General features: G+C 40.5%; 1 protein-coding gene across 3 annotated transcripts in view; it reads left to right on the top strand.

Annotated features, from left to right (window-relative positions):
- The window catches only part of srgap2 (SLIT-ROBO Rho GTPase activating protein 2), a 117211-nt gene that overhangs the window by 51510 nt on the left and 49455 nt on the right, over positions 1-16246 (top strand). For 2 of the 3 annotated variants that reach the window (XM_033965938.2, XM_055222182.1), the window contains exon 2: positions 12549-12741. In XM_033965938.2, the coding sequence (XP_033821829.1) occupies positions 12549-12741 (193 nt within the window). Of the gene's footprint in view, positions 1-9729; positions 9800-12548; positions 12742-16246 lie in introns of those variants that run through there. The other variant, XM_055222183.1, reaches the window with a different exon arrangement.

Genomic DNA, 16246 nt, shown 5'->3' with positions numbered 1-16246 from the left:
CCCCCTCTCTCCCTCTCTTCCTCCCCCTCTCTCCTCTCTTCACTGTACCTCTATGTGTCCAGTATATTAGTGAGGCTCTCTCTCCGCCTCTCTCCCTCTCTTCCTCCCCCTCTCTCCTCTCTCTTCTCTTCACTGTACCTCTGTGTCCAGTATAGTCCTATATTAGTGAGGCTCTCTCTCCCCCTATCCCCCTCTCTTCCTCCCCCTCTCTCCTCTCTTCACTGTACCTCTATATGTACAGTATATTAGTGAGGCTCTCTCTCCCCCTCTCTCCCTCTCTTCCTCCCCCTCTCTCCTGTCTCCTCTCTTCACTGTACCTCTATGTGTCCAGTATAGTCCTATATTAGTGAGGCATGTCTGGAACTAATAGATTCCACCCAGCTCAAGAATCTGATTTAGACTGTACCTTTAGACCACTGACTGTGTTAAACACTTAAGCTCCGGTTTACTCTAGTCCTGTCGACCTGCTAACGTTTACTCTCTCCTTATCAACCCACGGAAATGAAATCAGCGTGAAGCCAGTGTTTGGTAAATGGTCACATTTTTATCCACATTTTTTCCCCACCGTCAAGGCACTTTACATGAATGAAGCACTCACACATTCACACACCAGTGGACGCAGACACCGCTCTACCAATGATGTTTATGTCGAGGGCAGATTTGAACCACCAACCTTCAGATCAGAGGGCGAACACTGAGCTACTGTCGCCCCAACTGAAGTACTATCTGGTGATTTGCAGTTTCATGATACTTTAATAATCAGTGCTCTGGTCAATGTATTGGTTTGGTTCAGTGTTTTATTGCAAGTAGAACAATACCGATTCTGATACTGTAGCCTTAAGTATGTGCCGCTAACCGATACAAACCATTGCCACTGCAGAGACTGAACATTTATTTCCTTTAAACTAAAATAAATTAAGACAAAACTGATCCAAACATGTTACGTAGCTGTTATTTACCCTCAAGTAACAACAGAACAACTTTGTGTAAATAAAAGTTCAAATATTCTGAGACTTTCTGGGCCTAGTACGACCAGTAAAAGTCTTATTACATCATTGTGAATGTCCAATCAGGATATCGAATGGACCGGTATTTGGAAGCCGATATCAGATACAGCAAATTTTCCAGTATCGACGCAAATATCCTCTCAAGCGCCCTCTGCCTGTCAATCTTTAACGCAGTTCAAGACTATACTGAAAACCCACCTCTTCTCCCTGGTATTTAACACTAGCTACACACGATATCTTGGTATTTTATTGTTCTTTTCCTATGTATTTGTTTTTTGTTGACTTTTATGTGAAGCACTTTGGTCCGCTGAAGTTCCTTTAAATGTGCTATATGCAGTTGAAACCAGAAGTACACATACACTATATAAAAAGACACAAGCTTTTTTTTTTCTCACTGTCTGACATGAAATCAGACTAAACGTTTCCTGTTTTAGGTCAATTAGGATCACCAAAATTATTTCTATTTGCTAAATGCCAGAATAATGAGGGAAGGATTTTTTTTTTAAGACAATTTCTCATCACTTTTACATTACGTTTGTTTCTGATTATTCGTTTTACGTTTGTTTCTCATTACATACAGTAAGATTACTATGACTTTAAACAATTTGGTATCAAAACTAGATATTCATTTGAGCACATCATCACTAATATAAGACCACATGGTAATTTACATAAACATTATATTCATGTACTTTTTTCCTTATTGTATACAGTACTAGGCCTTTTCCTTGTATTAAGTTATAAGTTTTAATACTGTAGTTTATTCCTTATCAATGCATTAATGAGACTGTATGAAACTTGAACGAGGTCTTTACATTATTCAATCACAACTACTATGCCCCTTCCTCTCCTCTCCCTCTTTTCTTTTAAACTTAACCCCCCCTCGCTCCACACCTCCTCTCCTTCATCCTGTCTTCTGTCCTTCTCTTCCTGTCCTTGTTTTATTTGACCCTCTGCTTGGCCCGGTCCGCTCCAGCTTCCTTTCTCACCTCTCTCTCGCCTCCCCCCTCTTCTCTCTCACGTCTCTCTGACTTTTCTCACTCTCTCTCCACTATTTTCTCTCATCTCTCTCTCTCTCCTCTTTTCTTATCTTCGCTCCCACTCTCACTCCCTCCCTTCTCTCCTCTCTCCCACATCTCCCCTCTCTCTCCCTCTCTTCCTCTCCCCCCTCTCCTCTTTTGCTCCCTCCCACATTCCCCTTGTCTCACTCCCTCCCTCCTCTCTTCTGTCACCTCTCCTCCTGTGCTCTCTTGCTCTTTCTCTCTCACCCTCACTCTCCCGCTATCTTTCTCTCACTCTCTCATTTACCTGCTCTCTCGCCCCCCTCTCTTTCTCCCTCTCTCCTTCCCCAGTCACTCTCGCGCTCTCTCTCTCTTTCACTTTCTTGCTCTCTCTTTCCCTCTCTTCCTCTCTCCCCCTCTCTCTCCTGTCTTGCTTTCTCCCATTTTTCTGTCGTCTCTGTCTCCCTCCCTTCTCTCCTCTGTCTCCTCTCCTCTTCCGCGCTCTCTCTTGTTCTTTCTCTTTCCCCCACCCCCCCTCTCCCCTCTCCCCTCCCTCTCTCTCTCCCTTCTTTCTCCTTCCTGTGTGCAACTCCTCAAAGCTCGTTTTATCCCTGCGCTGACGTAACTCTCGCCCCAAACACTACCACACTCTCTCTGTCCTCTCCCTCTCTCCCTCTCTCTGTTCTCTCCCTCTCTCTGTTCTCTCCCTCTCTCTGAACAATGGCATGAGGTCACAGGGCTGGAGTATCAGGCCCTGGAGTCAGAGACAGAGGGGATGGAGGACAAAGAGCCTGGGCTCCTGTTTAGACGATAACAAACTTAACACTGTGACATATTGAACTGTGAATATAGAGCTGGGAGCTATATCCAAAATCACAAGTATTGTTCTGGATGCAAAATTTGAATATTGAGTATACATAATCTATAAATAAAACTTGTAAAACTTGTTCCCTCATCAAAACCAGGCCTGAAGAGGTTTTAGATGTCATCCATGCATGTTTCAGTAATGTAGAGATCTCTCCTGGGCCCTAATCGAATCCAGTTCTCCATAAATTCTCCATAAATATAGAAAAGATGCACTACAACTTCACAAACCTGGTGTTATGTGTAGTAGTTTTATTAGCAGGATGCACTCAGGATTGTGTTGTGATAGTGCTCTGAAGGGGGAGTGGCTTAGCATGGAGAGCAAAAGGGGGTGTCAAAATATATATGTATGTTATGTGTTAATAATTCATACCCCATTGAAGTGTAATACCCCGGGGAATGGGACAATAAACAATAATATCGTTTATCATGATAAAAACGGTAAACAAGAATCGTTTGTGGTAATCGTGATAATCAGCAACAGATCGTTAGAATTTTCCTAAAAACGGGTGTGTTGTCGAAAAAATGTCAGTTCATGTACTTTATCAGTGAAAACAACGTCAATCTAGCAAAGTACAATTACTTTTTCATAACATTGCAATCATCATCATTCAAAACATTTTTAAACTGTCAGCAACTTTTATCATTATCCTGATATTATCGTTAATCGCAATTATTTCCGGCATGATAATCACAATACAAAATGTCAGTATCGTGCCATGCCTAAATACCTCCTCTTTAAGTTGAAGTCTATACTACAAGTAAAAAAGTTCCCCCTACTGTAAATAAAGGTACATACAAAATGACTGTGCCCCCAAAAAGTCTTGTGTCCATGTTGTTGTGTTTTGGCCTCACCCCCGGGCCACAGGGGGAGCTGTCGTGCTGTGTGTCTGATTACTTGGCACAGGTCGAGGAGCTTATTGTTGTAACAAACTGAGAGGATAATCCAGTGGGAGGGACGGGGGCCGCGGGGCTCAGAGATGCACCAACACTGACGCATGTGTCAAAGATCAGATGTAAGAAAATGCTCAAGACTTAGATCCGTTCAGATCAACTTTTATCAGTTTTTTATCTTTCCTGTTCTATTTGTTTATTGCACTTTTGACTGTTTTAATATTTGTTCTGTAAAGCATCTTTGGGTCTCCAGAAAACCTATCTGATTTTGTGTCATCGCGACATTTCCTACATTTTTTCTGAATGAAGTTTGCGACAGAACTAGTGAATCTTACCATCCCATGTTGAAAAGTAGAGCTGCACCGGGCCATCTTTTTCAGTTCCGATACCATCAATCAATACTGTGTCGATGCCTGATATTAACCGATACCAATGTAGCAATGGAAAATGGGACTTATTTCCTTAAAACATAGTTATGTATTACACAAGAGATCCAACTGTTATGTAAATGCCATATACTGTTCAAATAAATACTGAGCAACTTTGTATGAATAAAAGTTCAAACATTATGGGACTTTTCAGGCCAAAATTCAGTCTTTAACACAGTTTAAGACTAGATGGAAAACCCACCTCTTCTCCCTGGCGTTTAATACTAGTTACACAGTATATCTTGGTGTTTTATGTATCGACCTATCTGTATATACTGTATTTTTTGGACTATAAATTGCAGTTTTTTTCATAGTTGGGCCGGGGGTGTGACTTATACTCATGTGCGACTTATATTGTGGTGTGACTTATACTCTGATGCAACTTATACTCCGGAAAATACGGTATATATACTTTTTAGTTTTTTTGCCTTATTTTTGCTTATTACATCCAATTAAAGGCTCAACCTGGATATGAACTTACCCAATATCATGGAACCGATACCCAATCCAGCAAATGTTCTTGTACCGGTGCCGATATTCGATCCTCATATTGTTATCGGTGCCTCCCTAATGAAAAATGCGGGTGAATCATCGCTTGTCTAATCATCCATTGTCTGTGATGTATTCTTCCTCAGGCCCAAAGCAGCGTGGGTACTCTCCCCGAGCCCCTCCTCCCCCATGACCCCTAAGCCTAAAATCAATACACTCTCTGTCTGTCCATAAAAGAGGATTCACACATTGTCCTGGCCTCTCTCACGTTGTTAAGTCCTGCCTGTTCTTCTGTTTCCAGTTTGAGTCTTTCCTCTAACTCTTAGCTTCCACTCGCTAACGCTTCTCACTGGTGTGGGATTTGACTGTGCTCCCACTGATAACTGCCGGGCTGGGACTCGCAGTGCTGTATGGTTTTAGCGCTCTTTCAAAATGCTAAGATAGAGGTAGTGATGTCAAGATTAAGAATGGGAAAGTTAATTGTTTTTGCAGTTTTAGAAGCAAAAATGACAATACTGTAGCATGTTCAAAATGCGAAAAACAGAACTACAGTGGTCCCTCGTTCGTCACGGGGGTTACGTTCTAAAAATAACCCGCAAGAGGCGAAATCCGCGAAGTATCAGCTTAATTTTTTACGATTATTCTATATGTTTTTGCAGCTGTAAAACCCCTCACCACACACTTTATACACTTTTCTCACACAGGCATTAACATTTTCTCACATTTCTCTCTCGTTTAAACACTCTTTTTACTGTAGCTTTTCAATACAGTTATGACAAAACTACACTGTGATCTCTGAAAGTTAACAACTAGCATGCTAACACACACTTCCTGACTATAAAATGCTTCATAATTGGATGCAGACATATTTTGACCGCTTGTACTGAGGCAAGAGAAATTGTGCTCAAATACGTGAAAGAAAATCTGTTACAGGGCCTTTTAAATTGTAATTTTACTTCTCACAATAATCGTAAGACAAAAATGTATATTGTGACATCCCTAAATAACAGTGAAATATGTTAAAGATCCTATATTGACACAAAATTGACTGTTATGAGCGTTAAACCACGTTATATTGTACCTGGAGTTGTGTTTTGTTTCATTCACACATGTTTGATTAATCCTTTATTATTAGTCTGTTATATCTCCAAAGCTCAAAATACTCTGTTCCACCTTGTGATGTCATGAAGTGGTAGTTTTCAAGTTAACAGCTACATTTTATCATTTTTTGTGATGATGAAACAACATTATAACATAGATCAAGACATAACGTAATCTCAGCCCTTTATATAGACACACAACAGAGACCCAAACCAAAAAGTCCTTGAATATAAAGTGTTTAAGAATCCGTGAAGTATATTTCCAGAGTTCAGGGTCGTTCTTTAGTGGAAAATGTGAGCGTTTGGTCTGAGGGTGGAGCTGCATTCCTGTTCACAGCCCACTGCACAGACACCAGATATCAGCCCCACTGCGGAGCCTCAGACAATACTGGGAAAAGCAATCCAGGATTAAAGGTGCAGTACGGAACTTTCCTGGTAGAGGTACGCCACTGACTTGTCTCCAGAGGTGTTATTGTATTGCCTGGAAAATTCCTTGACCATTGAATTTAGTGCTTAAAAAAACAAAAAACAAAAAACTTGCTCTGTAGCGCCTCATTCACAGAGCGATCTCGACATTTGGTCATGTGACTTTGGCGTCTGCGTGAAAAAGTCTAAAGGCTGAGAAATCATCGCTCTTTTTAGCAGGTCATGCTAAGGTAAACGGCTAACGCTAGCAACTTTACACCACGTTTTTTTTATTATTTTTTTTTAATAGTGGTTTATCCATAATCAGCAGAGAAATAAACCAGCGCTTCCATCTGCTTCTTTCGGTTGTGTAGTTCTGTTTTTCCAATTCTCGCAATGCATTGTGGTCTATATTGTCTGGACACTTCTTTTCAAGGTGCATTGTGGGAAATTTTGACTCTCTGGACTTTCAGACACAGCCCTTGAAAAACATACATTCTTACTATGAGCACGGTCGCCTCTGTACAGATCTGACTTGTATCTTTTCAATGAACTTACATACGTTTAATGCCATAATACGGAACATAATCAAAGTAACAATATCACAAAACCTTCTTGTCAAAGCCCGACGTCATTAGAACTCATACGCTAAGCAGGGAAGGTGCCACAGTGGGGCAGCAGTGGGGCTCTAGTGGAAACTGTTGTTGTGTCGTTTGGCAAGACACTTCACCCTCATCATGTTTGTGGTGCGAGTGAACGATTACTCAGGGCAGCTGTGGACAAAGTATTTAATGACAAAAAAATGCATAAAATGGTAGTGATTTTGAGCGTCCATCGAGAGAAGCAAGCGAACCTTCCTTCAGAAAAGTTACATAGTGCAGCTTTAGTGTAACTGAACAAAATGCATATCGCTATTCTATAAATATCTTTCCATCAGACGAGACTAAGACTAGACGATGCATTTCCTGATACTTGGACCGCCCCTGGAGCTGTTCCCCATTTCTGCACATTACGTTGTGTGTCACCTCCTCTGGCTCTGCTGCACTGGGACCAGATGGGGGCGCTTGTTTTGTGCTGGCGGGTAGTTGGGAGCGCTTGTTTTATGCTGGGGGTAGTTGGGAGGGCTCGTTTTATGCTAGGGGTAGTTGGGAGCGCTTGTTTTGTGCTGGTTTGGCAGTTGGGAGCGCTTGTTTTGTGCTGGGGGGTAGTTAGGGGCGCTTGTTTTGTGTTGGGGGGCAGTTGGGAGCACTTGTTTTGTGCTGGGGGTAGTTGGGAGCACTCGTTTTATGCTGGGGGGCAGTTGGGAGCGCTTGTTTTGTGCTGGGGGGGTAGTTAGGAGCGCTTGTTTTGTGCTGGGGGGCAGTTGGGAGCGCTTGTTTTGTGCTGAGGTGTCTGCCTGTTTGTGGGATGATTACAGGGCAGGGATGTTGTGGTGTCTAGAGGCAGGAGGCTGAGTCCCTCTCTATCATTGAGTGTGTTGTTCTCATGAGTAAATTACATGAAGCGCACACAGGCCACAGCACAACAACACGTGACGTCAAACAGCCTCTGGTCACGACTATACTCACAACTCTGTGGGCATTTATCTGTACTACTACTACAACAGTATATACTACTGCATGGTATATACTACTACTACACAGTATATTCTACTACACGGTATATACTACTACTCAGTATACTGGGAGTTACGCAATGCTGTATCATCAGTCACATAGAGATGTAGGAGTAGGATGAGTAGTAGTAGTAGTAGGTGTAGTAAGTGTAGTAGTAGGTGTAGTAAGTGTAGTAGTAGGTGTAGTAAGTGTAGTAGTAGGTGTAGTAAGTGTAGTAGTAGGTGTAGTAAGTGTAGTAGTAGGTGTAATTGTTGTACCAGATATAGTTGTAGTAGGTGCAGGTGTGGTAGTAGTAGGTGTAGTTGTTGTAGTAAGTGTAGTTGTTGTAGTAGTTGTATCTTCTGTTGATACTGCTACTACTTGTACTACTACTGCAATTGGCTGAAACTAACATATTTGACTAGTTACACATTTAGAATAGTTTTTTGTGGGATAATTCTTTAATGTTGTTGTGTCAGTGGCATAAATTAGTTTCAGTTTTATCGTTTATCATCTATATTTTCTTCAGCGATACACTAATCGTACTTCAAAATGTGTTATGGTGACAGGACGACTAAAAACTTCACCTGTTCGATCTGGCATTCCTCCCACGATTGTACTACCACTTCTGTGTTATTATGAGTGTTGAGTGTTGATTTTAAATGTTTGTATATTTGTATTTTTTTTTATTGTTCTTCTATGTAAAGTGTCTTTGAGTATCTTGAAAAGCGCTATATAAATAAAATGTATTATTATTATTATTATTGTTTGTAAAGCGTCTTCCAAATGAGCACTATATAAGTCAGATTTGTTATTATTAATTACTATAATGATGAACTATTATTTTAAATTGTCAACTATTATTTTAATGACCCTTTAGTCACAATGAGTATAATTAATCTGTGCCGCCCTAGACTCTTACACTCTGACACTTTACACTCTTATACTTTGCTTTTAAAATTACTATTATTACGTTTGATTTCCACAACTGTTCCTACATTTGATCTGTTTTAATGTGTGTTATTGCTCCTTACTTGTCAGTTAATCATGTAGTACCGTATTTTTTCCGGGGTATAAGTCGCACCAGCTACAAAAATGCATAATAATGAAGAAAATTTCACATATAAGTCGCACCTGAGTATAAGTCGCACCCCAGACAAACTATGAAAAAAAGTGTCTGGTTTAATTTTCTTTGCCATTCATGCTCATTTTAGTTTTTCACTGATAACACCTGAAGTATTTGTGTTGTCCTGGTACTAAAATTTAAAACTCTATATCAATACTAAGGAATAGACTCAATAATACTCAATACCGATACTGATACCACAATGATAATAAAAACACTTTCTTTAGACAATATACTGTGATTTTCAACATTAAATGGTAGTATTTCTGTTTCTGTTCCCATGTGGTCTTATATCTGTGTACTCCCTCAGTGGTCCATGGGTGTATACTCGTCTATGTGTCTTATACTTGTTCTGATACAGCTCAAGATCATTCTAAAGATATTCAGTTTCATTTCTGTCCTGTGAATGTGGCCTTTTTAGTTTCAATACTTGCACAAATGAGTTTCTAGCGTCCATGCTAGTTTTAGTATCCATTATCTGATTTTACAATGCCAAAAGGGAACTTAAATGAACTTCCAGCTTTCACAAGAGTTCGGTCTTGTGTTTTCCTGTGCCTGTATACAGCCTCTTGTACATTGTGTGGTCAGTGTCAGAAACCACAGTTTGCTATTGTTCTGATGTTGTAATCTCCAAGTGACAAACAGTGGCTCCATGTTACGTGTTTGTGCAGAAGTGAGACGAGGGAGGGGCCAGCCGCTCCGCAACATACAGACTAATATCTACTTCTCTATGTGGTTAAATAAAGTGCACGCTCAGCTCCAGAAGGGCATTACTTAGGCTGTGATCTGTGGATAGGAGGGTAAAAGTATAGGTCTATGTGGATAATAAAGGTATAGAGCCAAGATGGAGGCCAAAGCTGTGCGGTTTCTCTACTTGCAGCGCTGCAAAGGTAGGAACCAGTGTTTAGTCAGTGTTTCAATTTTGTTCTATAGTTTTCAGTCCATTGATCAGGTAAAATACTATGGCGAGGGCTGGGAATCAAATTGGATACCTTAAAGTCAGGGTTGTCAAAAGCATCAAAAAACAGATACTTATCAAAACTAAAACTAGTATTTGAGCTTTACAGAAAAGGGTTAGGATGGTCTTGAGGTGTTATCAAAGCTATTATAAGACCAGTGATGGAATGTAGCGAAGTACAACTAGTAAAGTACTGTTTAACTTCATGAGTGTATTTTATAGTGGATACTTTTTATTTTTACTTCACTACATTTGAGAGCAGTATCTGTACTTTCTACTGACGTCAGTGTTTAGTCAGGTAAATGGTTGATTGGTGTCCTAATTGTAGAGGCAGACTGATATATCGGTTGGGCAATATATATATCGGGCCGATATTTGGGCTTCTTAGCGTATGGGGTATCGGTCTTAAATCTCCAGCACAAGCTTGATCAATGTTCTGCTTTATATTTACACTTAAATATGAAGATAACTGCACAAAACGTGACTACACAGCTTTCTTAAACGTTTGTGGTAAAAATTGGCACAACATGTGAGCCCAAAAACATCAGCAGAGCTTTACTTAACACTTGACATAAAATTGTATTAATATATAAATTATGAGGATTTATGTGGGACAAAAACAGAAAGGAGAAGTTGAGAGCGTGAATGAGCGAGCTGAAAATTTGGTGTTTTTTTGGTATTTATAAGTAAAAATAGATTTTTTTTTCTCAAATCTGTCTTTGTCGGTGTAATCCCTCAGTCGTCCAGGTATGATTCATAGATTACTGGTGCACACTGCCTTATCTCTGCCTCCCTTCAGATAGATATAACGCAGTCTCCAGCAGTAATCTGACCACAACTGAAGAAGTGGTTTGGATGAGCAGCCAAATGTCTTCACTCCTACAACTTTTTTCCACTCGACAGATTTAAATTTTTCTTTTGCCATTAATCTGTCTGTTTCCTAGTACGTTTTCTACATAATATTTGTTTACATTAACTCCCATGCAGTTGTAATCTTGGCAGGACGTGTCTTTAATCAAACAAGAATTTCTGTAGTCGACTACTGCGTAAGAGCTCGTAGAAAGTGAATGTAGTGCAGTATCTTGTATCTAAACCGAGCCGCTCAGCTCTTCCATAGACTCACACACTTACTACAGCTCAGATTAGGAGACTCCTGGGGAATTTTGCGTAGTCTGTTATTGAATATGGGGTTACTCAATGCGTCTGGCTGCTATTAATTTGAGCCCTGAGAGAAGAGGGGAGCACGAAGGAGGCGGAGGAGGAGGAGTAGAGATACGTCTGGAGGTCTACATGGATCAGCTCACACTTAAATGAATATGGTGATCTGATGCTAAATACAATATCATGTCTTCAGTGGTTTGGGTTTTCTGATTAGATTTCTGCAAAGAGTCTGGACTGACATCTGCAGCTGTTCAGTTTCAATTTCCTTCCATCTCTGACTCAACATAAACACCACCACTATAGTAATCATTGATTGAAAAGTAGAAGTAATATATTAGGATATATTAGGATTAGAGCCATATTGGGAGATAGTTCAGGGTGTCCACCAACACGAACGTTGCCAGTTTGATCCCTACTTTCTCCACTTCAGAATGCTGTTGTGTCTTTATGCCTACGTAGGAAAATTAGTTGGTGTTGGTGTTTGTGTCTGATGCACGGCTGCCAAGTTTGTGTCAGTCTGCTTCAGGTTATCTGTTGCTCTACAAACGCCCTCATCAACCTCTCGATGATGTTCAGGTTTTTTAAGGTACTTGACGATTGCTCTTCTCTTTTAGGGCTTCAAATTTGCCCTGTGCCTGTGGTTTATTAGTTACTGATCGCCTACCAACCCAAAGAATCAAGGTCCAATTCCAGCTTCAGTCAATTCAATTCAGTTTATTTTTCTAAAGCCCAAAATTACAACATCACTTGCCTCTTAGGGTTTAGCAGGGTCATTGATTTAACCTACGGAAAATTAGAAAATCTACAGTGAAACAGACATTGGCCAATAACAGATTAACCAACAGAAACCAAGCAACAGGAAAACTGTCCCAGAGCGCCCCCTGTCTTTAGAAACTCATTCTCGGCACGGAAAAACTCAAAAAACCCAGTGGGGACAAAGAAGAACCTCAAGAAGAACCACAGTGAAGGAGACATCCACTCAGCTGCAGATGTGTCCAGATCTAACACGCATCCATTTGCAGATAAAGTTCAAGTCTGCAAGACCAGAGCTCATTAAAGAGTAAATGGCAGAGGGGGGCTCGTCCAGGATAGTGTAGTGGTCACCAGTGCGTACTGTTGTTGTATTGTTTGGCAAGACACTCATCTACCCATTATTGAGGGGTGATGGTGCAGAGTGACAGCCTTGGTTCCATCAGTCTTCCCAGATTGCTGTAACTACAGTTGTCTGACCTCATCACATGTGGAGGGAATAAATAAATCTTTAAAATAGTAAAGCAACATCAAATATCGGGAAACACATCTCCCTCAATGTACTCAAATGTACTTCATGCTTTTGCACTACTCAGAAAATGGGTTTTATCTTGAGATTTTTATTGTTTTTATGTCACATCTGCCTAAATGTTGACTGTGCACTTTGAGCGTCTTCAACCTTTTATTTTATTGTATTATTTATATTATTTTGATGTGTTTTAAATCCTTCAAAATTGAAATAACCTGCGCTTGTCTTCCTCCTCCCTCAGAGATCCGCGCTCAGCTGGTGGAGCAGCTCAAATGCCTGGATCAGCAGTGTGAGCTCCGGGTGCAGCTGCTCCAGGACCTGCAGGACTTCTTCAGGAAAAAGGCCGAGATCGAGACGGATTACAGCCGCAACCTGGAAAAACTCTCAGAGAGGTTTCTGACCAAAACCCGGAGCACCAAGGACCACATGCTCAAGTGAGACGCTCCTATTGTAGTACTGATGGTTAGGGTGGAAAGTATATCGAAAACCCTAAACCTAATCCAACCCTAACCCTACCCCAGCCCTAACCTGACCCTAACCTAACCCTAATCCCAACCTTAATCCTGACCCTAACCTCAACCCTAACCCAACCCTAATCCAACTCTAATCCCAACCCTAACCTAACCCCAACCTTGTCCCAACCCTAACCCAATCTTAATCCTAACCCAACCCCAACCCTAACCCAATCCTAATCCCAACCCTAATCCTGACCCTAACCCAACCCTAACCTCAACCCTAACCCATCCCTAACCCAACTCTAATCCCAACCCTAACCTAACCCCAAATTTATCCCAACCCTAACCCAATCTTAATCCTAATCCAACCCTAACCCAACCCTAACCCCAACTCTAACCCAACCTTAATCCTAACCCTAACATCGCAGTTGTTGTAGTGAAAATTTACAAAATTAGAGTATCAAGTATATTGTCTATAAATTATATTGTTAGAACTCACAGCTAAAACAACCCTTTTTGTGCACTTGATACTTTGCAGTGCAATGTCCTCCATAAACAATCAAAATCTCCTGTTTTATGCTGCATAAAAAACTACTAACCCTGTAGTTTAGACATGCACAAACATGTTCTGAAATGTGATTCTTGTATTAGTTTGCCATGTCATATTTTAATATTCGTGTTTCATATTGGTCTATATTAATCTATTGAGGCTTCCTTAATGAGAAGTGGACCCATAAAGCGAACAGGACCCACTTTGGTAACATCAATCTCATCTTCAGTTGTCATAGTTGTATTGGTTTTCTTTTAGAGGATGTTGTTGGTGAGATATTTAATTTATTTTGTCATGTTTCATCTTTTAAAGGTAAGTATGTGTCAGTTGCATAGCTGTTTGCCTAGAATAAAAGAAAAAAAGACTACGACCAGGAACTATCATAGGAACTTACATCTGTCATAAACTCAATCTGACTCATTTACTGCTTCTCATTTCAGTAGAACCAACTGAGTAATGACAGTACAGGAGAAACATGGCCTTTTAGTAGCAGTTTAGCTTTCAGTTTGCTGTGTTTTTGAATAGCTGTTGATGGTTGACTGAAGACTTTGGCCCTATTTCACAAAGCAGATTTAATTAACACTCCTGAGTTTAATTCGTGACTCAGAGTTATCCAACGCAGACAGGGTCAACTCAGAGTCAACAGTTAGCTAAATGACTTGACCTGTTTTCTTGACAACAAGCTGATAAATGTGACCAAACTAATTTAAGAAGTTGTCGTAAGCAGTGAGTCGAGTGAAGAAAAAAATGTTTAAAAGAATGAGTCGCCATGGTGACTGACTCAGAGTTTAGGTTCACTCTGATTTGAGCTCTTTTCAGGGTTAACAAAGTCTGAGTTTGGACTTAACCTGCTTCTTGAAACGGGGCCATTCTTCAAGGAGGAGTAGCCAAACATGTATTGCCAATGGGATAATTCTGATGAACGTGTTATTTCTTGTGTAATTATAAGTGGAGGAAAATTTGAATAAAATGTTTGGTTTGACGTTTAAAAAAGCCTGAAGTTAAAGTTACTATCAAGTAAGGCCAAACTGTAGCACAATTTGGAGAGTATCTCTAAATCTGCAGCTCTTCTGGGTCTAGAGTGGTTGCCTTTTATCAGAGATGCTTCTAGTTCTGGGTTAGACCTGGTTTAGTCCTGGTTTCGACCTGGAATGCGGCCGTACCACCTTAAGAATGCCTGACTGTATCCTCTGAGAAGAACAGGTGCCGCAGTGGCTCTAGTTTATATTGTTGATGTGTCCTTTGGCAAGACACTTCAACTAATTCTCTTTATATGAATGTGGTGAGTGGGTGAGCGATGGTGCAGGTAAGAACATTTAAATTGCAATTTGAGATGGCTGCATTTGTATGGATAATAGATGGAATGTCCTGGATCTAACAAAATATCCCATCTTTCTATAGAGAAATATTGTACCTGTAGTTCAGACCTTGTATTAGTTTATCAGTTCATACATCAGTCTTCTCTGAAATGTTAACGCCCCTGAAGTTGTGCCTTCACATCTGAATTCTGCATACTTTGCAAATCTTGTCGCAATACTTGTCAGAAAAAACAAATTTAATTTAACTTTTTTTACCCGAATCGTGCAGCCTTAGTGCGCAGATTGGCAGCCTTGTTTCTGTTAGTCTACCCCAGGGCAGGTTTGGCTAACACCATCAAGTAGTTCAGTCATGGTTTAGTCCTGGTGTTTAGACCTGATTTAGACATGGTTTAGATATGGTTTAGTCATGGTTTAATCCTGGTTTGGTCTTGATTTAGCCCTAGTTTAGACCTGGTTTAGCCCTGGTTTAGCCCTGGTTTAGACCTGGTTTAGCCCTGGTTTAGCCCTGGTTTAGACCTGGTTTAGACCTGATTTAGACCTGGTTTAGCCCTGGTTTAGACCTGGTTTAGCCCTGGTTTAGCCCTGGTTTAGTCCTGGTTTAGTCCTGGTTTAGCTCTGGTTTAGCTCTGGTTTAGCCCTGGTTTAGCCCTGGTTTAGCCCTGGTTTAGTCCTGGTTTAGACCTGGTTTAGACCTGGTTTAGACCTGGTTTAGACCTGGTTCAGTGCAGTCCTGTTATTTTCCTGGTCTACAGTGGCATGTGTACATTAATGCTACAGGTACATTTGCAGATTGACCTTGTTCATATTTCTGAACAAGATTAATCATATTTTTTATAGAAATCTGAAATGTGACATCAGCACTTTGGAAACTAGACAATTTTCTTTCTAAATTGGTTTTATTAGATTGCCAAAAATGCCCCATATTTCTCAACAGTTTTGGCTGTGTATATTTTAGTCGAGCATGTGTCTCTAACTGTCCCCCTCTCCTTCCTCTTTCCTCTCCCTTCCTCTTTCGATCTTTTGCCCTTGTTTCACTAATGCTTCGTTCAGTTTAGTTTCCTGGTCGTTTGGGGGATGGGGGAGGTGGGAATGTTGGTTCATGTACAAAAACATTTACTTACAGTTACAACGTGATCAATAGGACTTTGAATGAAAGCCATTTTGAGCGCACCGGTCAATATAAAGACCTCAGCGCAGTGGAACGCTCTGGTTGACGATGGGGGAGAGCAGATGTGTGCAAGAGCCATCTGCAAACTGTATCTGTTAGAAAGCCAGAGCGTCACGATAGTCACATTTCAAACTCAATTTCCATACTAAGGAGCAGATTCGATACTCATTCCTGATTCCGATACCACAATGATACTAAAAACACTCTTTATCCAGACAATAGAATGTGATTTTCAACATTTTCAATGGTTTTGGTATTGATTAGTATCTGATTTTTGCTACTTTTGCCAACCATAATAAAAACAAATATTAATTTCATAAAGATAAGACAAAAATTGTAAAATTTCCTTCTCCAAAGTCTGGACTCTGCTCCAAACCGCATGCTTCTACTGACAGAGCATTGGCTGTAGACCTCTAGATTAAAAGCCCCAAGCTGATCATTACGTAG

This window comes from Periophthalmus magnuspinnatus, chromosome 5 (genome assembly GCF_009829125.3).
Source record: "Periophthalmus magnuspinnatus isolate fPerMag1 chromosome 5, fPerMag1.2.pri, whole genome shotgun sequence".
Taxonomy (NCBI): Eukaryota; Metazoa; Chordata; class Actinopteri; order Gobiiformes; family Gobiidae; genus Periophthalmus; species Periophthalmus magnuspinnatus.
The sequence above is the reverse complement of the archived record's forward strand: the minus strand, read 5'-3'. Positions and strand labels throughout refer to the sequence as shown.